Source organism: Pocillopora verrucosa, chromosome 8 (assembly GCF_036669915.1).
Source record: "Pocillopora verrucosa isolate sample1 chromosome 8, ASM3666991v2, whole genome shotgun sequence".
In the NCBI taxonomy this organism is placed as follows: Eukaryota; Metazoa; Cnidaria; class Anthozoa; order Scleractinia; family Pocilloporidae; genus Pocillopora; species Pocillopora verrucosa.
This window is the reverse complement of record NC_089319.1, coordinates 8,586,580-8,613,906: the sequence shown is the minus strand read 5'-3', so window position 1 is coordinate 8,613,906 and position 27,327 is coordinate 8,586,580. Positions and strand designations below refer to the sequence as shown.

The window sequence follows — 27,327 nt, the reverse complement described above, 5'->3', positions numbered from 1 at the left end:
CAAAGTATCAATGCTAGTTGACAAAATCATCACCCACTGAAATGCCCCATTTAAGTTGAGATAATAGACTAAGAAAAGTTTTATGATCAGGACTGGCTGGTATAAACCGTCGGGATTACTGGATTGTGAGAAAATTTTAGTCGGGACCGCGGGATTGAAAAACTCCTCTCTTTCTTGAGTAAAAATTGTTAAGAAAACGGGCATATCTCCATGAATATGCACAGTGAATGACAAAACCGAGGCTCATTATTCATCATCGTTATTGTTTAGGAGTAACTCGCGATTAGGTGACCTCTAGTCTGCATCGGTGAGGGAGTAGAATAAAATAATTTTTGTTTTATTAACTGAGTAGATAATGCTTTAGTCCTTCGTTAGAACGAATGATGACACAATAAGGCGAGAAGGAACGCATTAGATTGGAGAGCGAAACTCGTATTAAATATCCATCGTGAGCGTTATGATTGCCCTTAGTGATTTTAAAAAGACTTCTGCTCCCAGATTAAATACAAAACATTTTTGATTGAGAAAAATAATTGTCAATCTTAATTTTTAATCCAGCTCTGCTCCTCTGATTTGAAGTAATTAAGCGAACTGCTACTTGCATGCATTTGACGCCAAATTGTCGAAGCGATGAATAAAGGATAACAATATCCTGCTCAAGTTAGTTTTACACGTCTTTTAAAAAAACAATCTTAATTTTTTGAATAATATTCAAAAAAGCTATAGAATTTGACTTCAAAGAGAAATTGGAATATTCCCTCACTCTCGTCACACTAAGTTTATGAAATCCTTTCCATTCCTTTCCTTCTGGTCATGTCCTACAAAACCACCACTCCCTGGAAGATAATACAAAAAGCTCTAATCTTGAAAAAGTTCTCTAAAAATTCTCCCCTGACTTTAGTATATTTCAGTCTTGTTGATTAAATAAATATTTACTTCTGTGACTCAATTATGACCGAGGCCAGTCCTCGTTCACAAGACAGCCATTCTTTTCGTAGTGCTCTATCAAGCTTTTCCACGCTGGGTCTAACTCCAGGAGATACCTGTTTCCTAAAGGGAATAAGATGAGGCTGAGTTATTCTAGCAATAGAATAATGGCGCCTTATCCTACAATCATGGAGCTTTATTTGTAAACTTGACAAACTTCTTTGTTTACCTCCACAACTTCCACGCATGAACGCATGAAAATGTTACGAAGGGTTAATTGAGGAAAACCCAGGGTAAAAAAATCTTGGAGGATTAAGAGGATGGGATGAAATTGCGGCACTAATCGCAGAGCTTGGTAAACAAAAACCAACGACATCTTAGAATGCTTTAAAAACTCTACCTCAACCTTCTCTGAAAAGACTTGAACTGCATATCTCACCTATAATGCAAAGTCCTCTGCGTGCTCGAGTGAGTCCCACGTTCATTTGATGCTCATCAGTCAAGAACCCCAGATGTTCACGAAGCCAAGAAAGGGACGGTTCAGGATCTATTTCGTCACGGTTCACGGATCGAACCAACGATATTATGACGTAATCCCATTCACTCCCTAAAATTTGAAAGAAAAAGGAGAAATCGAATATCGAAATTCAACACTTCATTAGAACTGCGCCTTCTTCCAACGTGCGCTTTTATTTTCAATTTTAGATCTCCCTATTTTTTTTCACAGAGTTATCTAGTATGTATTAAACGGTTGAGGTACGTAACGGTTTCGTTTACTGTATATAAATACCGTTTTATTTTCAAGATTTACTATTTACTGCCTTACCTTGACTTTTAGTGATTGTTGTAACTTTGATATCCTCATATGCTCCCTTTAAGAGTTCAGTGATTTTGCTTCGCTGTTCTCTGTAAGGTGACAGAATAACCACATCTGACTTTTGCACATGGGCCACGTAACGGTTAACAAGATGCTTTGCTATTTGAACCTTTCGTGAGGAAAGAGGAGGAAGTGATCATTAGACATATTGACTTTACAGCCGTGCAAAGCTTTAGTAAAGCAAAGAGTACTCTGGTATACAGTTCCCAATCGAACGATGAAGGGTTAGGGATATACATAATAATATATACATCAAGTCAGCGTGCTGAAAAAAATTTCTGATGTAAACGGAGGTGTTAGGAGGAATTTTGTCAGTCTGGACCAGCTTCTGTCCCCAGAAAAAAACATGTCTACCGGATAGAGGTGTCTCCGGCATTTAAGGGAATCCACTGCATCTCAAAAAAAAAAAAAAAAAAAGGCCACAGATCAATCTAATCATTGGCTTTGGGAAATCTGATAGTAATTTAACCATGGTACGTAAAAAAATTCTCCTGTGTGATAATAAATCTTAGCTTAGGCTTGGAAAATACTCACGTTACTTTGCGATTGTAAATGTGAACCAAAAGAACATGAGCTTCCTATCCCATAATCTTCCCAATTTTCTCAAGTTCGGTGAGAATTTACTTACTGCCTTACGAACTTCTTTCATGTTTCTCTTGGACTCCTCGTTGCTCTCTGAGGTTGCTATGGCAGCAGACTCTTCTTGCCCTTCCACGTGACAGAACACTATTGGTAGTTTCCTCTGTGCAGGCCAAAAGGAAATTGGACTAGGAGCACGTGACTTCACCACGCCAGCTGTACGTAGCTTTCCATCATAAAATTGTCTCGATGGAAATTCGCAAATTCCATCATGCTAGAAATGAGAACACACTGGTTAAAAAAATGTCTTTGTTAAGAGAAAAAGAAATTAAATGGCATTGTTTTCCTGTTTTCCTGGTGGGTGTAATACGGTAAAAGTCTTCTGATAGACTCAAGGAGGGAGAGTAAAGTAACCTAATTGTTACCAAGTTCATGTTACAAGTTTTTAAAGGTAAGAGAGAGAGAGAAACACTAAAACACTCGCTAAGGTTAAATCTTGAAAGACAAATAAACTGCGAACAATAAAAGAGTTGCGAAGTCCATCCTTCGGTGACCAATATTTAGGTATTTGCACCGATATCTTGTTTAGCAACAGAAAAATTATATTAATCCCAGAGATAAGTGGGTTTTCAGAGGCAATGATTCAGAAAACTATGCGGATTACAGTTAGACTGGTAAACCTGTGTCTCAGAAGCTAACGAAGACAATCAAAGTACCATTTCCTAGAATAGTAGAATGTATAATTGCCCTGAATGTGTTTTGCTAAAATATCTCACCATTCTGTACTGAAGTTCCAGCATGGTAGCTCGTTTAGAGTGCCTTTCAAACATCGACACACTCAAGCCAAGTGTCTTTGCGACGTGGTCTTGTATTACAGGCTGCAGTTGTTTGTGATCGCCAATCAAAACCACTTGTTTTGCTCCAGAACACGTAATAGGCACTAGTGATTCAGGTTCCATGCACATGCCACATTCATCGACAATGCATTGCTGGATGTTGTCGCAAGAAGAGACTATCCTAGGACTTCCCGAAGCGGCGCAAGTACAGAGAATGATTTGAACTCCAGACTCTTGAAGAGCCCACTTTTCAGCCAGTCCAATGACCTTGAGGGAAAGAAATTTAAAAAGCCATCATCTGTATCAAGTGATCAAGGTATTTGGTATTTGGTATTTGACAGGAAAAGTTGGGAGCAGATTTACTATTTTTCTTTTGCGGGAGGTTCTCTGTGGATTTGAACGTAAAAATAAGTTTTCGATTTGTGAAAAAAACGCTCACTGATTTTTAATGTCTCTCCAAAAGAGTTATATGAGAGGAAAACTGCCTTAGTTTATCAATGTAATTACGAAAACTCAATCATTCCAATGGGAGAGAATTTCCACCAATCACCAGCCTTCCCATCTGTCCAGTAGCTAGCACGTACTTAAGCGCTAAAATATCTTCAACAGAGTTAACTTTTCTAATTTGTCTTTTATTCTCGCATCGAAGCACTAGGTCAAACCGTTCAAAAATCTCTCACCTTGCGGTAATCGGCGACTTCCTTTTGGCCTATAGTTTCCTTCATCGCTTTACACTGAGCGAACCCTTCTTCGTATTTCCTTAGCTCTTCCGAATGAGGGCATTCAGGACCTCTAATCACGTGATGAAGGGATACAGACCTTATTTGATCACTGGAGATTTTCAGTTCGTCATCACTCCTCGTTGTTCGAGCTGGCTTCAACTTCTTTGGAATTGGAAACTCTTTCTGCTCAATTTGATCACTGTAAACTCTGAGAACTTTTAAATCTGGCATTTTCAAAAGGAGCTCTAAGGTTGGAAGATGAAAGTTTATGTCAGCTGTTGAGATTTGTGCGGAATTTATTTTAGATTAAATAAACGGTGTACTTATTACTCAAGCTTTGCATGGCCAAATCAAAATTGAATGATAGAGGACAGCTGCATTTTTACACTGTCGGAATAAGTTATCGTTTAACGATTAAAAAATTCCCGCTGGGCGACACTTTGAACCGTATGACATAGTATCGTTACCACAATCATCACCATTATGTAATACCTCTTTTGTGAGCAAGAATCCTAGGGAGGTCGTGCGCAAAAGAGAAGCAATTGTGAAAGACCGGGAAACGCGATCTAACAAGGCGGCTACACAAAATACCATTTCCAAAACAGCCAATATCTGTTCCGATTTTTCGCATGCTAAATACTTTATTCCAAGTATACCAACAAACTTGAACGCGAGGTTAGCTTTTTTATGTGAGTATATTCCTAGTTGATAAAATTAAATGATGTTACAATCAAATTCGACAGCTACCAACATCAAGCTAGCTTAGAGCATTTTCTATTGGAATGCATTGTCCTTCGGTGGATAATTACCGCGGAACCTCATGGAGTCCCATACCGCGATTTGATTTCGTATGAAACAGAAGTCCTGACTTTTTTTCCTATCATAGCCCACCTGTAACCACGTCCACAGACTTGTTAGACGGTCCACAATAAATAACTTGAGGCGGTGATTTGTGTGCTCCATCACATTCAGTTTCACTTGTCTCTTTTTTCAACAGCTTCAAAGACTTTTTCGTCTTGTTTTGTTCCGCGAACCAGTAGGCGATGTGTACTCCTGTTACGGTTTTCCCAGTACCTGAGAAAAACGATTTTTTTGGTCGTTTGTAAGTAACCTGTACTTGTAAGTGAGTTGTCACAGACAAGCTGTCATTGCTGTCATTTGTAATGAAGCTCAGAAATGTGTATGCTAGCGCATTTTTTCAGGTGTAATGGAATACTGGTAACATAGACTATTTCCGTACATCATCACTAAGTCATGGTCAGTCGAACTAAAAAGTGGTTATATGCGAGATAATTCTTAAGCCCCTAATCGCTTTTAGTCTTTCGTCGAAATACACAATATTCTTACCTGGTGGGCCCTGTATTAGCGTGAATGGATGGCAAAGTGCTTCTTTGACTGCGGCCTCTTGATATGTGTTCAACTTCTTAAATCCAAACTGTGTCAAAAACAGGCTTGTGGGGAGTTCGCCATAACTTTCTAACCGTGACGGAAAAAAAGAGCATTACGATGGTTAACAATCGCACGGAAGCTAAAAAAGCTAAAAGTTTTGTAATATATGTAATTGTAACTATGATGTTAACGATTATACAATCACTTCCCAGTTTTATCGAGAGCTTCTTCTATGGTGGTCACAATTTCGTGAAACTTTCGCCACAGACTTGCATTGGACAAATATTATTTGGAATAATAAAGAAATTAGAAAAGATAAAAAAAGGCTATCTATTGCAAAAAATATTTTGACTCCGGAATCACTCACATCCACGATCTCCGGCTCGATTTGTTTAATTTCTTACGCTGAAAATAGGGTAACTGCGTAAGATTGTTAAATATATCGAATTGTTATCATTGTTAACCTATTTTATGAATGTAAAATTGTAACTGTGTAAATGAAAGGTCAGAATAAAAAAAATACTAATTCTCAATAATAAATACCTTTTGAAGGCTCCTCTCCTCTGCAAATGGCATGAACTAGCTCAGATGAGTGTTTCAAACTGCACAGCGCTGCATACATTCGTCTGAAGAGTTGAAATGAAAGTTAATTCATACCAAGAACTCCAGGATGTAATAAGGTAAGTCATGGATTTAACTAGGCAACCAGTGGAGGTATATTTTTGTCGTGATAAAGGTTAAGTAGTTAACACAATTTTGCAAAATAAATTCAGTTTGTTGCAGTTTGTTATAGTTAGTGTTGAATCAAGCTTTCTTTATTCAAGATCCGCATAACTGTTTAGATACCGCTACTTTGCATGCTCAGTCAACGCAGAGCTATTTGAAATTATTAGACTACAAGATTAATTTAACTATTTCAGAAACTGAGCACAGATCTTGACTAAGTATCTCATGAGAGTATGGTTATTCATGTACCTTTGAGGAAGTGTTCTGTGGATGAGTTCTAGAGTACATCTGTAGCCCTCTTCGTTGGAAAGTCCCTCTGGTGTGGTTGACGCCGATTGATGAAGATACATTTTCACTTTTACCATCCGTTTTTCTTTAAGAAACTTAACACTTTTGATAATGCAGTGTGCCACCCAAAAGTCACTAGCACTTCCGCTTGAATCAGAATGTAGACCGTCTTTGGAAGACTGTAGAAAGGGGAAGAACTTAGATAAGCATAAGCCATCTTCGCACAAGAATATTGAGATAGAGTAAATAGATAAAGATAGAGTAAATACCTTTCCGTGGCTTTCACTTTCCACCGAAGATAGCGATATTTCGCAGTAAGACATACGGATACATATGAGATCTCCCATATGGAAATTTAATTGACGACTATCACAGTAGCTGAAAGGAAGCTCAAACTCTCCTCTTACAGAATCCGCCTTGTGTTTCCATAGCACGTTAAGGTTTTCAATGGTGAACCCATCATTCTCCTTTACCGCTTCTGTCGCTGCCTCCATCGCAATAACTGGTTTCCAAGCTTCTACGTACTCGTCGATACTTTCATACCGTTCCCTTGATGCTTGGTGTCTCGCTGTGTGCGAAAATGACTCCCTTGGATACTTACGGTGTTCAATGCAGACATTGAGATGAGCATCTACCTTAAATACTTGGACATCTGGTTCGAGGATTCCTCGTATCATGTGAGGACAGAGCTGCACAGACAGGAAATCGTATTTTCTTAGTGTAACTTTCTTCTCGTAAAAATGGTCTACTGTTGCCTCAGATGACGGTTGTGCCTCGTCATTTTGATGAGGATGCTTGTAATGGATATCATGCACCTGGCCAAAAGACGTTTGAGCTGAGGTGTCCTTCCTACGACTGGAAGGCATCGCGCTTAGCTTCTCTTGCATTTTCTTGATGGTGGTTACTAGATTCTCCTTGTCGTTAGCTCGAATCATATCCAACACAGAAACCCAAACATCAGGAGGAATTTCGATCACTTCGTCAGTGCCTTTGTAATTGGAAGTGGATAACTCTGTGGTGTTTCTCTTGAAATCTGGCGCCATATACTTTCTGATTTTCCACTTGAGAATGATCGACTGTACTTCACCTTGATATTCTTTTTTTTCATCCACGGTCAGTAAATTAAGGTGACGAAGGGCAATTGTTTTGTTCGTAGTAGCCAAGAGATCATCTTCTCTATTTAAGATTTGAAGATGCAAGGACTGATGCTGAATGGATTCAATGAAAACTCGTGTCTCACGACACCGTTGCTGGAGCTGAGTGGCCAGATGGATCCTATTGCAATACTTCTCAAATTTACGTGCGTTGTCTTGCATAAATGTATGACGTCGGCACACCTTTAAAACTTCATCTTTGCTGGGGTGATTATTGGTGGAAGACGTCAAAACGAGACCAATTAGTAGCCGATGCACCACGATATCAATATACCGCCTTATTGGCGACGTAAATTGTGTGTATCGAGGTATTCCGAGAGAGTAGTGGCAAATGTTCTCCGGTGGTTGATCGCCTTCGCAAACGCATCGAGATTTAGACTGTATACGTCGAAAATGTGAAACAGCTGTGGCAATTTGTGGGTGATTACTCTCGTTGCAAATCAGGTATTGAAGTGTGGGTAAATCGTTTGACTCGGCGGCTTGACATATCGCACGCCAAACTTGCCTCTGGATCTTAAACTTAATGCCTTCATCATGAAAAGCCTCTAGTGGGGTGGCGTCTGTTGTTTCCTTCGTGAAAGTTGCGGATAACGTTAGTGACATTCTTGTATACTTGCCGTACATTTGAATCCATTCGGCCAGTCTGTGATCTTTTGGTGGCAGCTGTATCTTCAGAGGTGCTAATTCAGAGTTCCTTTGTGACAAAAGTTTTGCGATTTCCTCATTTGCTAGAATCATCCATTCTTCTACTAGCTCGTGGGCTTCAAAGTCTTTTCCTTCGTTTTGCCAGTGATCGAATGCTCGATCTCGGAGGCGATGAAATCTACTCTTTTGTGCTAAGGAACTTAACCGTCTAACCTTCCCCTTTATCTCCTCTGGAATTTCTGATGTGCTAGCATCTTTTTCATCAATGATCATCTGAGCCTTAGTATAGCTCAAACGACAACAGGATCGAACAACTGTGCGTTTTATCTGTGGCTCACCGACTAGTTTCCCCTCTTCGCTTATGGTGGCGAAAACCGATACTGCAAGACGGTCCTCATTAGGTAGAAGGCTACAAAAATTCTCACTAAGTTGGCGCGGAAGCATGGGAATATTTTCATGTCCGTTGTGGGGGTAATATGAAGTGCAACGTGAGAATGCTTCCTCTTCTAATGGAGTGTTTGGTCTGACAAAGAAACTGACATCGGCAATGTGTATCCCTAATAGGAACTTGGAAGGCGAAATATTCTCTATCGTCAAAGCATCGTCAAGGTCCATGGATGTGGGTGGATCAATTGTGATGGCATCAGAAATCTTGGTGCGATTATTACGTTCTACTTCAGGAATAGTCCATCCTGGGGGAAAGTTCTCATCCACATATCTCAAGGTCTGTTGTTTAAATTTTCGTCTTACCCCGTGCTCAGCGTATGCAATCTCCATGCTACTTTCCAAGTCGTGTCCTCTGGATAGAGGTCGCACAACGATACCAAGAGGGTTGCAGAAGTCTCTTCTCCACTGAAGGTATTTAACAACAAAGAGGTACTTCCCACTAAGGACTTTCTCTCTTTTAAACATTTTTACCCTTGTGGCTCTTCCATTGTGATCCTTTTTGTACATTGGAATATCCTCACAGGTTTTGTCTGTAAGGTTGACCAGTTTAGTTGCTGCTTTGTTGATGGGCACCATCACCGCAGGATTTGCGTAATCTGTTGTACACACAAACTGACGTTCGTGTGGACTAATTATGTGTTCAAGTACACCTGAATCACAAGAGAAATTTAAAAAGGTTTAAAGCCGGTCGTCTTATTACTTATAAGAATATTCTGATGTCATCTACTGATCTAGCTGTTATCATACGTCTTTATATCATGGAAGAGTCTCAAAAATGATGGGTTCAATTTATAATGAGAGTTCTTGTGGCTACTACCGATCAATGCTTTTTTCGATTTGCGCGATCTGATTGTTTTTTAACTAGGATGCAGGACGTGTTTTCTCAACAAATCGGATTTCGATGGTTTAATGAAATATTTAACAATCTTAACTAAGCTTGTGGAGGGTAATTATAACTACATTCAAAGACTACTAATGTAGGGAGAAAGGTATATCATCTTACCAACAACTCTTCCCTGGACTGCTGGCTCACTTTCATCGGCCTTTGAGCGAGCTTTACTCTCGGCTAGCTCTATAACAACTTTGTCTCTATCAAATGCTCGGTGGAGCTTTCCTTTGATTTGAATGGATGGCGTCTTGGTGTCTTCTACCTCTGCATAACCCACGTGCAACTTTTCGGGACTAAGACGAAGATTACAGACAATGTATTTCTCAGGTTCGTCTGCAACCAGCTGCCTCAAGACAGAGGGATCAAGAAAATCCTGTTGCTTTGAGGAAATTATGATTCGTTTCGCTCTTTCAGAGGGAGATCTGTAAAAGCCAAGGTTAGTAAGGCGCACTTCAATACGGCCGTAACGAACTCGTACCTCTGGGAACAGATCTTTTATGTCAGCACCACCCTTGAATGTAGGGTGTTGTACGCGCTCGATTGGTCGCTGTTTCAAGTCTTTCACCGCTTGAAGAGAAGGGAATTCGGAGTCGTCAAAAATTGATTTGCGTTCTTCGTCCATTTTCAGTGTTTCTTCACATTTTTGGACAAATGCCTGAATTATTTCGTCCATGTCTCTCGGAAATACTGTCTCGTCCTCTAGAAGGTTATCTTGAAAGTCGTTTGAGTCGGCATTGCCGTCGTCAGGCTCTTCTTCACCCCGATCCTGATCCTTAAGGATGAGAATGGGTCGACCTTTGTTGTCCAAGGCATCATTTTCCGTCGATCCTTCACTCAGGATTTGTTGGCCATTTGCCTCTCGAGTGTCGCTCTTCGTTTCCAGGACTTTCCCAACACCTTTCTCTTCTATCACCTTTACATAAACGTCCTTTTGGGCACTTTCTATTGTTTTGTCCTCGGGCGCTTTTGCACCCAAGCTTTTCTCAGCCTTTGGAACGAAAGTTGGAATGAATGTCTCAGCTGAAGGATTGAGCTGGACACTGGCAATAGAAGCGCTTATTTCTCTTGATAGCTCTTTCATTGTTGTCCCATACAGGCCACCAGCATCATCACATCTCTTGATGTAATCTCTCCAGATTCCTCGACATTCTCCCACTGTGCAAAGAGAGACAGGATCGCCAACCACTGCCACCATGCATCTCGCTCTCGTCACGGCTGTGTTAAGTAACTTTGGATCAGACAAAAACTCCCAATAAAGTTTTTGACCTGATCCATTGTTACGCAATTCTTCTTGCTGAGGCTTGCAGGTATGAAATGTGCGCACGGTACTGATAAAAAGCACCCGAAATTCTTCTCCTGACAAAAAACATATACAATCAAATGAAAGATAAATGGGATACAAAAAATTAAAGTAGGTAAATCGATTTATTATTCATGTTTCTTGGATGACTTAAAAATAGGAGAGAACTTACCTTGCACGTTATGGATTGTATCCACCTTTACATCCCTCAGATCTTTTACCTTTCGTAAGCTTTTTCGTATAGCTTGGACCTAAGTATTGAGTATACATAATTTTCAATTAGGAATTAGAATCTAAGTCAATAAGTTTCTTTGCAAGAATAGATAATAATTTCGGATCATTTGAGTAATATAAACGCTTTTTAAATTTCTGTAGGCAAGAAAGAGGTGAATTGGAATCTCTGTGACCTCCTGGTGAAGGCAAAAGCATGGAAGTAACGAGAGGCTCGCATTTTTCTATTAAAGGTTGAAAAGCTGGTTTGAGAGCTGAACTTCGCAAGGCTTCTCTATCTTACCTTCTATATCAGTTGAAAAAGAGGAAGTCGTCCACGGACTGATACTCTTGCAACTTCCTATCATTAGTAAAATCTCTTCCTGAAGAATAAAGTCACTAACCTGGTAACGGTAAGAAGACAATACTGCGATATCAGACAGAATCTTGGGGCCCCAAACAGCAGGCCAACTATCGGCAATCTCTTTCACTCTCTTCTCTACTTCATAAACCTCAGATGTGTTCAGATAAGAATTTTCTTGCTCTTTTGTGTCTTTACCGCGTGCCGAGAAGAATAAAAGGGGCCCGTACTTCGGGTGCGCCGGTTGGGATTCATGTCCACGAGCAATCAGCTTTTTACCATAGAAATTTTCAGAGGGAAACTTGAGAATATGCTCATTGCATCGGTAGTTTTCCGTCAGCCACATAACATTAGATTCCTTATCTAGGTTGGGATTCCTCTTGGGTGCTTCAGCCTCATATTTTTCATAGAGGTCGAACAGCCTTTCAGCCAGTGACTTTTGAAGTCCCAAACTTCGCGCTTGAGGCGAATAGACTTCTGGGCTCATCTATCGTAAGATAAATGTATGAACGTTACCTCTTCAAATAACGACATATAACGCAAACTGTTCTTTCTTTGAGGTTTTATCTGAGTCCACTAGTTTTTTTTTTCCCACGTACAGATTATGTTAGCGATGTTAAAAAGATAATAATGATTACAAAAATGAAAATGATAATGGACGAAACATTAACGCTAATGAACAGATAGAAAACTATGATAATTGCCGCCGCAGAAAACTGTGGAGTTCACTTCCTTAAATCTAGATCTATACCTGCATGTGATCTCCTGTAAAGACTATTTTTGTGTTTGTTCCCGCAAACTTCAACGGGTTTAAGGCCTCGGGTTCAAGCGCTTGAGCGGCCTCATCGATGAGGATATGAGTGAAGAATCCGTGCAGCACTTCCAGATCAAGAAGCACTTGTGATGTGCTCAGCGTTGTAATCACTACGCGATGCTCAACGACGTCATCCCGACAAGGCAAAACAAACATGTCATCCTTGATCAAACAATACTTTCTGGCTACCACAGATGCAGTTTCGAGTCTGAGATTAGAGAAATAAAAATTGATTAGTTACTCACCGATACATGTTCATATAGTGAAATGACCTATGTAGTTTCAATGGTCGTTTCTTTTAAATCAGATGCACATACTTCATCTTTTTGTCCGATAGGGCCGTCAGGCAGCCGTTCCAGGTTCTTTGCAACTTAGTCGCTCATGAGAAATAAAGGACATGTATAAAAACTGATTTGGTTCTTTTCGTTTTTTCTCTTTACCTTCTCATTGGCTGATAAACCCTTAGAGGCCTTGCTGCAGGTATTCCACTCTTGGTAAGATACTCATGCAACAATTCCACGTGGATGTCTGCTGCCCGATTGGAATGAGTACATAACAGAATTCTGTGGGATTTGTCCAGCTGTACCAAAAGACGTACGGTTTGGTTAAGGGTAAATGTTTTTCCCGTTCCAAACGGACCAAATACGACCAGAGGGAGGGCATTGTCTTCAAGGGAAGCAATCCTTTCGATGATTTTCTTTTGATTTGTATTCAAACGCTTGTCGAGAAGCCATTGCCAACGAATTTTTACCTGGAATTTCAACATTCCCTTCTGTTTATGCTACATATATTTGGAAAACGACCTAAGGTTTCAAAGCACACCTTTAGAATACGAATGCTTACTTCGCTTATGAGAGTTCCAACAGTTGGATCCGGAAATATGAGACGTAACTGTCCTGTGGTAAGTCTTTCAACAGCTTCGTGCAACTGACAAAGAGGCAACCGATTCAGCTGGAACTGAGCATTAACGGCAGCATCACAGGTGTCATGTAGCTTTAGGTCTGAGCACAATTTGGACGGCAGTCTTAGAACAACGCTCTCACTCTCCACTTTCTCCACTGGAGCTTCGTAAACCGTTTTAGATCCACTATCGGCCAGTTGCAGCCAGACAGAATTGATGTTGCGATAAAGGAGACGACCGGCTGCATCGTCTGGTCTAAGAGCGTCTTCTTCCTGCAGACGGAGGACACCAAACAATTCGCCATCCACAGCAAACTTCATTCCAGTTATCTCGTTGAAGATATTCCGCTGTGCATGTAGCTGGGCATTATTTAAGGTGTAACTACACAAAATAAAGCGACCAGGAAAAAAAATTAAACAAAAACAAAAACAAACTCTTATCATCAATTTAGGCAACTTCACCGTCCACCAATATTAAGGTGATATAAAATTATTTTTTTTGTATGCCATTACATTTCATATTTGATTTAGTAAGCGTTTAGCTCTCTTGTGACTCTTCAAGGGCTTTTATGATAGCCAACTCTTCATGCGTTGTCCTTCCTTCTTAATGGAATAGACGAGAGCCTTCGTTATTTTGTAAAGACGACCCATTATGGATCAGTATATTTCAAACGCCTATCCCTTAATATGCACCAACTTTAGGCCCCACTGGAGAGCAGAATATCTGCTAGAAAAACCTACCTGGTCATGGATCATTGAGTTTGAAGCATATCTAAAATCTTCTTAGAACGTACCGTGATATTTCTTCTTTCATGAACCTCTCCTCCACAAATAGTAATTGATGCATGACACTTTTGTAGATCTTAGGGCTCAGAAACTCATCAGCAATTTCTAGTTGTCTAGGAAGACTGTACTTCCTTAGCAAGTGTTCTGCCTTGAGAGCCTCTCTTGTTGCCTGGTTGAATCTGACCACTTCCACTGACCTTTCGTCCCATATTGCTGGCGCCTGCGAGGCGAGATGCTCTCGTGCGATGGGGAGTGTATTTGACTCACTCGTAACATCAGCATTGAGTTTTTTCACTAGGTAGGGCTTCCTCCCAAAGTCAAATAAAACCAACTGTTCAAAGCTTCCATACAGAGAAGATTCGAACGAGACTGCGAGAGCCACCTTTACACGCCCAACCAGTCTTTCTGAGTTTGGAGACTTGTACCAAGAGTCTTCCAGCTTGGCTGTGTATAAGAGCTTGTACGTCTCAGAGCCACGCTTTTCTTCAATGCAGCCAACACGAATTTCTGATAAGTGATAACAGCTGTGGTATCGGTTGAGGAGAAAAACATTCTGCAACGATCCTACCTCATCTGGCTGAAAAGTTGATGACATACAATACATTACTTGAAAATAATTCAAAGGTACACCATTTGAACTCTAAATTGGAGTACCCGCATCTATACACCAGACTTCTAAATGTTTCGGACAATTTTAGGAATGGTGGCAGTTTACGAACTAAAAATTTTTAATCACATATTTTGTTTATCCTTCCTAACAAAAATATTTCAGCCCATACATGAACTGTTGTTAAGTAAATTTAATGATAAGATCGTTGTTTTAAAATATATACTTAAGGTATCAGGTATTATTTTCATTATCATTATTGCTATTATTCTAAATCTCATTGCCATTTAACAGATCAAAACCATAGTTTTCATTTTTTAGCTTGATGTCATTGTTTTTTTAAACTCTAATAAAGAAACTGCTGCATGCTAAGTCGAGTTAAGAAAAAGACCGTAATTTCAATAAATATATTTAAGGTATCATTTGTATTGAGACACATTAAAATGTACCTTTAGCTACGACTTTCTGGTTGATGCATTTATGACCTCACCATCATAATGTCTACTTACCTTGAAGCTAAGAGTAAATATCCACTTAAACTGCTCTTTGTCCCGAAGTTTTACATTAAGCTCCTGAGGTGAGCAAATAACCTCAACTCCAGGCAGACATTCCACTTGCTATTGATGTTAAAAAGAGAAATGTGATATTAAAAAATCAATTATATAATTATGATTATCAATTTTAGTTATTTTTCCTGATAGCAATCGACAATTTGGATAAACAAACACACTCGATTGGATAAGTTTATTCTATTTTGTTTTAATGTGTTGTGTTCTATATTACATCCTGACTTGCAATTATAGTGGAACCCAGAGACAAACAAAAGAGGCTCCGAATGCATGGAAGTATTTCTTTTTTCCGTTCCACCTGATTGAAAGTCAGAATTGCATTAATTTAAACGCCTTTTTTTTTAAATCATGAAATTTTCTAAACTACGATAATTGGGTGAGTATTTCAGAAACACAAAATTTTCAATTGGATTAATTTAAGTTTAATTTTTCCCCTTGTACATTTAGGGGTGAAATTTGCTTTTCATTTATGTGGTATCTTTTCAAAATTTAGATTAGATTTTTTGTCGTTTCTCCTGACATGCAAGTGTTCAATATCTGAGTTGTCATTGTGATAGCTGAAAAAATAAAATTTAGCATCTGTCTGTCGAATCTTATCAGTAACGCCAACATGAAATAAGAGACTTACGTCTTCTGGAGGCGCTTTTAAGAATTTTGATGCCATTTCTGAAGAAAACAGTTCCTCTCTCTTTTTAATATCTTCCTTTGCTTTCTCCTTTAATTTTCTATCGTACTCCTGTTTCCATTCATTCAGTTCCTGTTGGCTGTGAGCATAGATGCACCCTCTACCAAATCTACACCGTTCACGTGTGTGGAAACTGTTAATGGGATATGACAAAATAACCTTGTGAGAAAAGCTGTTGTTTCCAAGAAAAAGTCGTATAAGTCCACTGACATCGATTGAGGTCTTCTTTAGTGCAATCAAACATCGATAGAACATTCAATCTATAACATTTTCGATGTAATACTGCCAAATAGTTTGATACTTTGTTCAATTTGGTATTCAAAGGTGCAAAGTGTTTTTAATTTTAACTATATTTGGCTTAGGGTGAGTATTGAAGTACATTATTCATCAGTACTAAAGGCTCTTACGTTTTATCAATGCAACTGGTTTCTAGGAAAGTTTTGGTTCCGGCTTAAAAAATCATGTCATCATCGTAGTCGTTTTAATACAAGCTTTAAATTATCCTACCTTCTGCATAATCCATAGGAGCCATTTGTTACTCCTGGGGGGGAAGGTCTGTAAAGAAGTTGGGAGGAAAGGTGCATTGCTGAGGACTTCTCGGCCGAAGCAGATGGGTTGCCACTAAATGACCCAGTAAGAAATTCCCGCGGAGTAGGAAGAACTAGTTGCATGATGGAAAATAGAAAACATAGTAGATTTAACATTTAACTCTTGACCTCGTGACTAAATAGAATCGCTAAGAAAAGAAATATTTTTGTCTGCAATATGAGCAATGCTTAGGATCACATTCTCAATTAATCAGGGGCATATTTCCCTATGGCTGCATTGGCTTTTTGAAAGCACATAGGACTTAATCACATATGGCAAATTTGATGTCTTCTGTAGTGCAGTCAAGTATCGCTAACTAGGAATTAATAATAATAACAATCATAATAGTTGAACTCAGTGGAGTGAAATTTGTATAGCTAATCATATGATTTCGAGCACAATTTGAGAAGTTGGAAATGCTACACAAATACAGCGTAACAAATTAAGTAATGTTAATTTTTTTGCGGCTCACGATTTAATATTAAATCGTGAGCTCCAAAAATAAACATTGCTCAATTTGTTATGCTGTATTCGCGTATTATTTCCAATTTGTTACGCTGGATTTGCGTAACATTTCCTGTTTGTGGGTGTTTTTGTTGTTCACACCCCAATTTGAACGTGACTTATACGGTAAATGATTTCGAGCACAATTAAATTGTGTTAAATGTTAAATCCTTGATGAAGTCTGTGTGATCAGTCGAAACCGGTCGAATAATAAACATAGTTGACAAGATCTTTTGCTGTGTGGTGCTCACTACTTTTTATCTATAAATATATTTTTAAAAATTTTGTGTTTGATTTTGAGCATAAAGTGGTGCGATATGTGAATTCATCGGACCAACGAGAGCCAATGAGACTGCAAAGATCACCATTGATTTCAAAATGATTGTAATAAAGTACGAAACGTTCCGCATGCTACCAACAACAATCCAGTTGCGAAAAGAAAGGAAATAGAGAAGATGAATCCTCACCGAAAATAAAACTGTGAGTATCTTGATATCACTTACCCCCTTCTCTTTCCATCGTCCACATGGTTTTCTCCTGCTCACCGTGGGCAAATGAGCACGGTATTTTAAGACAGCGTTCGTGTTTGGAGTACTGACGACATACCCTAAATGCAAAATTAATATTCACGTCTTTGGGATAGGGCCTTATTTCTTGCCATCGTTTCCAAATGACACTCCAGAAAGCGTATTTAAACTTTGACCGCTTCTCGCAGCCTTTGCAAGGTTTGTCTTTGTGGGAAACACTAGCCGCCCGCTGAAGATTTTTTTTAAGAAAATGGTCGCACACGACGTAAACACCAGCTGGTACTTTTCTATATTCATTGGAAGAGTTGTTTGTAGGGATGGCAGTCGTCTTTTGAATCGGTGTAGAAGGTCTTCCAGGAGTCTTGAGAACGTTAGACCAAGTGATAGATTGGGAATTTGTAGAGCGTTCCGCAACAGTACTTTCGGAGGGAATACAGCTTTGGCTAACGCCCTGAGAGGTCTTGATGGATGTTTGCGCAGACGATTGAACTGGAGTAGAAATTATCTCAGTGTTCTCCGAAGATGAAGAGCAAGTGGAAGCGGTGGAACTCTCTGCTCCTTGGGTATGAGACATGACAGTCCCTACATGTTGTACTTTTGACATCATATTAGTAGGTTTGACAGAGGCTGCGATGGGTGCAATGGGATTTTCTGTCTCTTTTGCGAGGGAGCTCGTACATGATGTATTTCCTTTAGAATTCGCCTCTTGAATCCTTACATCGGATGCAGGTAAAAATTGAAGGGGCAGAGAGGATTCACCAGATGCCATAGCTGTTGTGCTGGAGAAAAGAGGAGAAGCAGTGTGAACTCCGTCTTTAGTGGGGCTTTGGTAGGAAATGGGTCCTGTTGGAGCTGCTTCGGGTGCAAACATTACAGGTGTAGCTGAGATATGGCTAAATGTCGAGGGTTTACCTGACTGAACGTCAGTGGTAGGCCTCAATTGAAGACTTGCAATCTTGCTTTGGGATGTAACAGCGTCAACGCCAGGGTACACATTTCCTGTGGAAGTTGTGAAAGAGGCCATCGTAGCACATTCTGTTATAATTACCGTCGTCTGGAGCGGCAAGAAACTAGTATCTATCTCCTGTGTAAGGTGCTGTGCAGTTGCTGGACCGCTGATAGATCGTAACACTCGTAGACTCTCTTTAGGGGTGGGAAGGCCTATTTCCGAGATAATAATAATAAATAAACAGGTCAATTATATTGAGAAATGACATATGCATGACCAGGGTCAACTCTGACATGCTTTGTAAATTCTCTCAGTCCCCTGAGTTTTAAAGAGTAATGTGCACTTACTGCCTTCTCGCTGCTTTTCCCAGAGATGCTTCTCTATTTCCCCATGAGCATAAGAGCACGGTTCCTTTCGACAGGACACTTTAATGGCAAAATGCCGGCATACATTTAGGAGAGCGTTGGGGGGAATCTTACCCACAGGAAATGGCCTTATTACTTGCCAGCAATGGTGGATGTCATTCCAGATGGCGTAATGTAGCAAGCTACGATCCTCACACCATTGACAGGTCTTCGCCTGTGCGTAGTCACACAAAGGTCTTTTACTCAAAAAGTGGCCACAAACAACAAAAACCTTTTCAGGAATGGGTACACGATTGCTTGAACCAGTCGACGCATTAGTCGTGTTTGCTATTCCACCGCTTTCAAAACCCTGGATAATTGGGGCTGTCGTTAAGGACCTTTGCCACTGTTCAGGTCGGGGAGAGCTGAAAGAAACAGTAGAACTACCTGGTTGAACAGGACTTTTCCTGAGTGATTGGTCGTAGTATACGCTAACAAGAGTGGATTCATTTGGAAGTTGGTGAGCTTTTCTTAAATTGCTCCAGACAGCACTAGAAGAGCTGGCTGATACCTGAAGAGAGCTTCTATCCAAAGTCGGAAAATCGTCATAATTACTAAATGTTTTCGCCTCACTCCTTGTTTGGCTCATGTCGCGGACCAGGTTTCTAGAAGTAACACTTGCATATGTCGTCTGCCCCTGCGATGCAACTATTGTTTGAGATGTTAAACCAATTGGTTTAACATTTTCAGCTGTCACTGGAGTTAAAGCATTCGACGTTGCATCACCGAATCCTAAGCTCTTCCTTTGTGTTATAAGTGGTTTTTCCTCCATAGGCTGAGAATTCGGCTGTTTGCTGGTAGCAAGATCAGATGACCGAGGAATCTCGTCAGATGTGCCAATCCAATCAAGACTGGAAATTGTCCCTCCAAACGTCTGTTTACAATCTGAGGAAATTTTATTTCCTGTTGTTGGCCCTAGGCAGCGAGTATTCTGTGTAAGAATTAACTCTTCACCGTCTGACTCCTCGTATCCATCGACTTCAGTAACATTAAGTGTAAACGGTGAGGTGACTATGTTGAGAGAGCCAAAGCCTATATCTGGATCTCCAATGACAGAATCCGTCGCTTGCGAGTCATCTTCGTCAAGGCTTTCATCAGATGGTATATTGATGTCGCTGCTCACCGGTGGTAGATCTGATAATGTAGTGACAAAATCGCTTAGTTACAGAAATGATACGAAATTTTTAAAGATACAAAGGACACAAATGAGTCCAAATCTACTAAAAAGAATTTCACTAAGTAAATTAGAAAACAAATAGATGAATTAACTGCAGTAATAAAGTCACCCATGAGTCAAGGAATTTCCCTTTTGACATGATTTCCTCAGCTACATCAACACTAACACAGTTTAAATATATATTCAAATGTATACAGAAAAACGCGTTAGTTTTCTTACCTGGGGAACTTGCGCTTTTCTTCTGAGCCTTTTTCCTCGCTTTCTTTTTCTTTTTCTTCTCTTTATTTCTCTTCTTTTTCCTTTGATTATTTCCTTTAATTAAATAATACTTAATGAACGTGAAAAAGAAATCCTTTATTTGAATGATGAAATACAACGAAAATTGAAGGAAAACCAGTCAAGAAAGATCATGATACCCTGTTCTTTGGTGTTCACGCTTTCGACCTGTGCTAGATCTAAATCTTCCTTCTTCTTTTGCACCGCTGTAGAAATAAAGGTAACGTAATAAGTTACGATTACCATGCCAGTATCAATGATTCAAGAAGAACATCTTAAGCCCTACCATTTGTAACAACATGAAAAGGAGATTCCTCCTTCCTCTGTGCAGTTTGCCGCTGCAAGTAAAATATGATGAAATACCTAATTACAGATTGAATGGGAGGGTCGGACGGTGATATACTTGTCTCGAGGTAAGAAGACACAGATCGATCGCAGTGAAGTCTGTGCGTCGTAACGAGTAGCCAAATATTTTCCCATCCGGTTGATCGAGCTCAATTAATGAATATCTTATCATATGGGCATTAACACACACATGCTTGAGAAGGAAGCCCGCTGGAAAACTGCATAGTAGATTCTACGATGAGAATTTCTCCTGTCTTTCGTCAGGTCAGATCAGGAAACTTTAATTTAATTTAAAAATTGCAATTTTGTTTATCATTTCAGTTCCTTCGCGTTCTCGGGAAAAGTAAAAGTACCGTGTTTGTGCGAGGCCGGACGGCTTTATCTTGATCGTTAGTTTTCAAAAGGGTCTTTTAAACGATTAGATGAGCGGAGCCGTAGAAGTCGTATGATAAATATCTTATTTTCTGTATTTCCCTTGGTCACTTATTTTCTCCTGACCTATATCTTTGTGTAAGACACATCGAGATATACTAAGTTTCGTGTGCTACCCGCAGTAAAAGGTGATATATTCCTGCAATAGTTTGTCTAAGGCGCCACGAATTTCTCACCTCACCTCCTTGCTGTTCATCTGTATAATTACTCAGCTTGGCCACATTCTTCTCCTTTCCTTTTTCCAACGGAGACCCTGTAGTGCCTTGTAATTCTGTCTGTTGAAAAAAAAACATCAAGGATTAATGCGATCTACGTTCAGGAACATATTTGTTTCACAAGAGCTATGAGACATACCACCAAGCTCTTGAAGGTTTTTCCCTTAAGGATTTTTAGGGTGTGCTCGAAAGATACCATTTCATCGGAGGTGAGAAATCGTTGAGTAAAACAGCCTCCCCTCGTAGATTAGACAGGTTTCAAGGGCTTACTCTAATTTTTTTTATAATTAGCAAGTCACTCAAATGCACTGATGCAAGTAATGACGGATACTTCGGCGAAACGTAAGAGTATATTTGCCATTAAAGGAATTCTAATTTGTTTTGTATAGAATCTATAGTACAAAAGCCATCTATTATGTTCATTTTAAATGAAAAGAAATAAAAAAATTAATTGCTCTTGATCACGGACTATCGCCTTTTCCTGGTTAATAACTGAGAACCACGACGGCTTAAATTTCAGTCTCCCTTATTCATTAACCATACCGGCAATATAGTAGCAAGACATACCCGAAAAAAGGAAAGTCTTTGGCCCTCCAGGATGGGGGTATGGCTATAGTCCTTAATCCTACTCGGTAAAGTAAAGTACTCATTACTGAAACCACATGATAATTCAATTATCAATAGTAAGTCGCCCTTGGTGGCCTTCGGTATCAAAGAGGATGAGTAAGGAAATATAAGTGCACCATACAATGTTTTCACGACAATTATCTACAAATCCTGTCGCATATGTACCATTTCCTTTGCTTGTCTCAGTTCTCTTTCTCTTATCTGTCGTGTAATTTCACCCATTAGACTCAAAGCGTCCACGTTATCACCTGCGAACCATAGGACTGTAAGAAAAAAGAAGACAAAATATAAATAACAAACATAACAAATCAATCTAAACCAAGAAAAAAGGGACGCAAAGCAATAAAAATGTTGGTAAAAAACAACAATTTGTGTATTTTGGATGCTTTCTTGGCTTCCGATATATCACCGAATACAAGGAATTTCATTTATGGCCATGGATTCAATATGTACGGATTCAATATGTACGTACCAAATCTGGCACTGATAGAGTTAATGATATCGTTAAACACAGTGAAAGAGCTGGGTTGCTCCATCATTACAACATAGGACTTTCTTTTTCTTCGCAAGTCTAGAATTTATGTCAATAACACGCTTGTGACTGGTCACCCTTAAAACTACCTTTTTGTTAACCTTACTAACGCAAATCACTCAAGATATTAAAGAAGTAAAAGAGTTTTCTGCCAACCGTACCTTTTGCACAGGCCACTTTTGCTTCATCGCATCTTCCCTATAATAAGATGTTGAGTAATTATTTCAATAGGTTAAGAAAGATGAGTTAAGAAAGTTTCTTGCTTTGTCTAAAGATAAAAATTAAATGTAGTTTGATAGATACTTAATACGAAATTTTCTGATATCGCTGGCAGCGTCCGTGGGCAATACGGAGCAAATCTTCTGTTTCTGATTAGTTACCGAGCTGGAAAGGTGGGCCCGTCTTTCCTGTTCGGGATTGCCCGCTTTGATCTAGGTCGAGTTTACATACTTCAACTTGAGATGGCAGTCTAAGGTCTTACCGATTGTAGTAGGCATTTAGCTTGTCTAAGTTGGACTTCGGGTATAATTAGGAAGTCTAGTAAGTCCAATAACTCAGTGTAACATTCCAGGGCTAGCTCAATTGTATCTGGATCCATTGTCATTCCATGGGCGAAAGAGAGCATTTCAAATAATACTTCGTCAATGACAGATTCATCCTTTACGAAAGAGAGAGTTAAGAATCAGCGTTTTGAAAATTAATTTCATCACATGATTGACGTTCGGCAAAATTAAGGAGACAGGAGACGGTGGTCATGGACAATCTCGTGATAAAAAATCCGGGATGCTGATAAAAAAGAAATAAGATATTTTCGCAATCTTCTCAGCGTTTGCAGAGAATGTTTGGTTTTAATGGTCTAACTTCATAGAGTCTAACCTCAATTTAGCTGAATGTTTTATCAATTATTTTTTGAACAGTGTCAAGAGGGTCGAAAGCTAACAGTTATCTATTAATTAAACGAACCCTCTTAGAAAGAACGCCTGAGGCCCACTGATTGCGTAAAACCGTGGTTTGGGTCAGACCTCGAATGAATAACCGGCACTTTCAGTTTAGGAACAACTTTCCCAGCGAAGACCTAAGCATGACACTGACCTTTTTAAACTCTTCCGTCAGTTTCTCTTTGAGGTCGTTTAAAGCTGCTCTTGATTCTCACACTTGAATGAAGTTAGAAATAAGATTAATCGCCGAGTATTTTTAATTGAATGGGCGGTACGATGGAAATGTGGGGAAAGGAGAAGGTTACTGAGAGAAGATATAAACCGAGAAAATAGGAAAATATCTTCAACTATAAAATTTAAAATCTATAGGCTCCCAAGCAGTAATGCTTCTTGTATGCCCATTCCCTTCCCTCACTCTCAGTTCTATCGCCACGGTGCTATCGTCCCTGCATTGCTAAAATATAACTTAAATACACACTTTATAAACACCAAACAACAAACAAACTAAGAAAGCTAACGAAAACAAAAACCACGAACCAAGTAGAAATGATAAACCAGAGAATTATTTGTTTTTATTATTATTATTATCATTATTATTATTATTATTAAGCCTTCGTAGCGGCACGAAGTAAGATATCGCTTTGATGAACCACATGATGCTTTTAAAGTTCATTTTTTTTATAGTTTTTGATGAAAACAAACATGTTTGGGATGAAACTGACGATGGATGATGTTTCATCCGAAACATGGTTTGTTTTCATTAAAAATATTTTAAAAAATTAACCTAAAAACCATCGTGTGGTTCATCAAAGCGATATTATTATTATTATTATTATTATTAATGTTATTATTGTTATCATTTTACAGTAGTTACAGAATGATTTAATTTCAAATAAGAACTGAGACTGAATCTTGTCTCGATCTCGTCAATATTTATCTTGACCTCAACTACCGATCTATATTTATAGGGAGGGTATCATTAACGAACAAACGTACTAAACATATGTTGCCTATTAATAAACTGCAGCGAAAAAATAATGCTCACTTTCACTCACATTTGGAAGTAAATGCTTGTACCACAGTGCCAAAGGAAAAGCTGGAGGATAGTCCTTCTAGGGAAATAATTGCTTTCATCTTGATGTAAACTGATTTTGCTAGGTTCGGATTGTTGTGATTATTTGCCACTGAATGGCTGACAAAGCAAGAACAAAGTCATTAAGATCGGATGATTTTCTGTGCTCTACACAATCACTAAGAGCTGAATTTCAGTAGACTTTTGACATAGTTCCAACCAACAAAGTGACAATTTGAATGAATAATTCCGCTTTAGTTGTACCTTTTGTCTAACTATTAGTAGAGAAATGCTGGTCATATAAAAATACTTTTATCCATTTAATTGTAATGTTAAAACAGGATGGATTTCCCAGTTCAGCTTAAGCTGGTTTAAATGGGGCCGTTGAAAACAATCTAAGTATATCGATATCTCCATATAGATCTAGAACACACAAACGAGCCAACAACACAAATTAAAATACATAACATGTAAACAAATTCCCTGTGCCAAATGCATGGCGATACATTCATTAACTGCAAAAATAAAGTGTAATATAGCTTCTTGGGAATTTACAGAGGTAAGCTTCGTTTTTTGTCCTCTAAGTAAAAGTACAGCTACACCGTTTGAAATAAAGTATTGCACATTCATACTTGATACAAGAGTCAGCAAATATAGCTATATACCTTTTCTCCCCTGTCCTGAATAGCGTTTTAGATAATTGCCCTGTTAGTGCAATTAGAATTTTCTGATATGAAATGGAGACAGAGGAAAAGCCCAAACCTATAAAAGAACTGAATTCCTATCTAATGACTTACGCTTACCATTTTTAGTGAACACCCTGCTCTTTGTTCGAAAGAGCCTTTCGGAAATGATAGAGTATATCTATAAAGGGGCATGATTGGCTCCTCCACCATCGCTGCTGTTAATAACACATTGACGCTTCTTTCGTACATCTTCGCTTGGAATTATTTCATCACCCTGTTTCTCAACAATGTGACAGCCTGGATTCTTTGGTATTATCAAAATTCTCAGATATGAATAGCAGAATAGTGGCAAATGTCCTTTTTGAGGCGAATACCTTAGACCAAACAGTCTACACTTACTAACCTAAGAAGAACCAGCAGGAATCAAGTGGAAAGTGAGAGTCTAGGCACAATTTTCCGTTTTACAGTAATGTGGATGATCAAAAATAGAAAAGGACAGGCTCGAGGCAGCATCGGTTTGTATCGTACAAATTGCATAACTACGGGGTTGTAGTTCTAAGTGTTTTGTTTGTTTTTAATTTTGAAGACTCTCTTCTTCTCCAACATAAAAACATTGGAAAAAATTGCGATGGACTAGGATCTGACCATAAAAAGGAAGAATAAAGGAGTCATCGATATCTTCGCTGGAATAATATAACAATAACAAGAAATAATTCGTTAAAGTCTCCTGAATGCATTTAAGTAGCACTACTTAAAATTGTCAAATCCTTTGTGCGTTGTATACTGATACTGAACCTTTCTTTTCCCCATCATCGGTTGAGTAATATGCACCTTGTGCATCATCTAGATTAGATGAAAGTTAAGTCTAAACTGGGAGATTAAAAAAATTAATAAAAATGCGAAAACGTATCCAAATTTGTCCTCTCTATAGATATCTTTATTTATAGTGCTTGTTAAAGGGCGGGTACGACTTATTTTTTTGTTTTAAAGGCACTCACACAAAACTTTTCCCTTGACAAGCAGATAACAATTGGGGACATTTTTAGCACGGTAGCTGTCACTCAAGGGGTGTCCATATTTTCAGTACGTTTCTGCTATCAAAAGTCCTTACAATACTGAGACCTTCAAAGCTGCCCGAATATCCAAAAGGGATTTCCACAGCTTCATATTCGGGCTGCAGGGAATTGCATGCTAATCTCAATTTATAGTAACAACTAGCCTCTCCTTAATATGTGTCAGGATTGGGTCAGTTGAAACATACAATTTCAAATTATTACTCCCTAATCTCACACCCGTTTTGTTGCAGGCCACAGTTTCCACGTTTATCTCCGGTAGCTTATTTCATTTTTACTGATACTCGTCAAATTATGATTTGAATGATTTAAAAAATGAAACCTCTGACTCTATCTCAACCTTGTCTGTTACGCTCGCTTACTGTAAAGATCGATAAGACACCATGTTTATGCTACAAAGCTTCAATTTAACCCTTGATGCTAAATTTGACAGAACGCCGACCATCATCATAATTGTCCCTTTGAATCATCCAGTTGATGATTCAAGGAGACAATTTTAAGGCAGTAAAGTGGTACTATGCAATACACCTAAAAGACTTCTTCTTCATAATGAGTTCGTATAAGTTTTAGACACATTTGCTCTCGTCCTGCTCCGCCATCAGCAGCTCATAAAATCGGAATGAAGACAGCGAATCAGGAACACTTTGATATCCACCTCATTGCCTCTCTTTGGGAGTCCGTTGACATCGAGATACAGTGATATGTAAAACCGTATTCAAATCCATCGAAGTCAGTTTTGAATAATATATTTGATAGCCACTTTAACAAAATAACGATCCTTAAATGCACGACACGCTATAAATGGAGCCGAAGATACCGTTAAAAAACAGGAGTACTCTTTTACAGCTTTGATGATTAGTAGAAAGTAACGAAAGAGTACTCAAAGTATTATCGATCCATCAGGCATTTTACATTCCTGCCTATGCACGTTTCGTAAGTTGATAATGGTTTGCTATCCGATGAAAATTATTTTTACGGATTTGAGGTAGAGTATAAATACGCACCAGTCAGCAAAATTGATAAGAGAAAGGAGTCACCAAAGTCCCGGTAAAAGAGAACAAACTCGATGAGATTTTATTTTCATTCCTTCGCCAGTCTGAGATGGCAGGCGTGCTCGAATAGTTTGGATTTTACGCTTTATAATTCAAGATAAGTCACTCAATAAATAGTTTAGTTTTCCTTTACTCTCATTACAGTTTTTCTGAGCTGAGTGACACTAAATTTATAAAATCAAACATTATTACATCGCCATGTACGTTCTTAAGATATTC

The 27,327-nt window shown here is 38.9% G+C and overlaps 1 protein-coding gene across 2 annotated transcripts; it reads right to left on the bottom strand.

Annotated features, from left to right (window-relative positions):
• Positions 1–125: 125 nt before the first annotated feature.
• Positions 126–23,429, bottom strand: LOC131793193 (3'-5' exoribonuclease HELZ2-like). Of its 2 annotated transcripts, XM_066171391.1 has the most exons (32): positions 23,380–23,429; positions 22,769–22,945; positions 22,449–22,485; positions 21,921–22,018; positions 21,090–21,188; positions 20,423–20,474; positions 20,277–20,342; positions 20,080–20,172; positions 18,627–19,817; positions 17,307–18,491; positions 16,219–16,372; positions 15,655–15,844; positions 14,967–15,074; positions 13,859–14,427; positions 13,008–13,446; positions 12,605–12,915; positions 12,102–12,372; positions 11,394–11,837; positions 10,952–11,030; positions 9,594–10,835; positions 6,614–9,240; positions 6,306–6,523; positions 5,874–5,956; positions 5,289–5,417; positions 4,833–5,015; positions 3,900–4,186; positions 3,160–3,486; positions 2,433–2,657; positions 1,754–1,913; positions 1,367–1,534; positions 960–1,050; positions 126–925 (listed from the first exon to the last, which is right to left on the bottom strand). In XM_066171391.1, exons 2-32 carry the CDS (start codon positions 22,910–22,912, stop codon positions 898–900), a joined length of 11,298 nt encoding a protein of 3,765 aa, XP_066027488.1. In that variant the 5' UTR covers positions 22,913–22,945; positions 23,380–23,429; the 3' UTR covers positions 126–897. The 2 variants fall into 2 exon arrangements, with proteins under 2 accessions (XP_066027488.1, XP_058966583.2); XM_059110600.2 differs by having other exon boundaries at positions 126–1,050.
• Between the last annotated feature and the right edge of the window lie 3,898 nt (positions 23,430–27,327).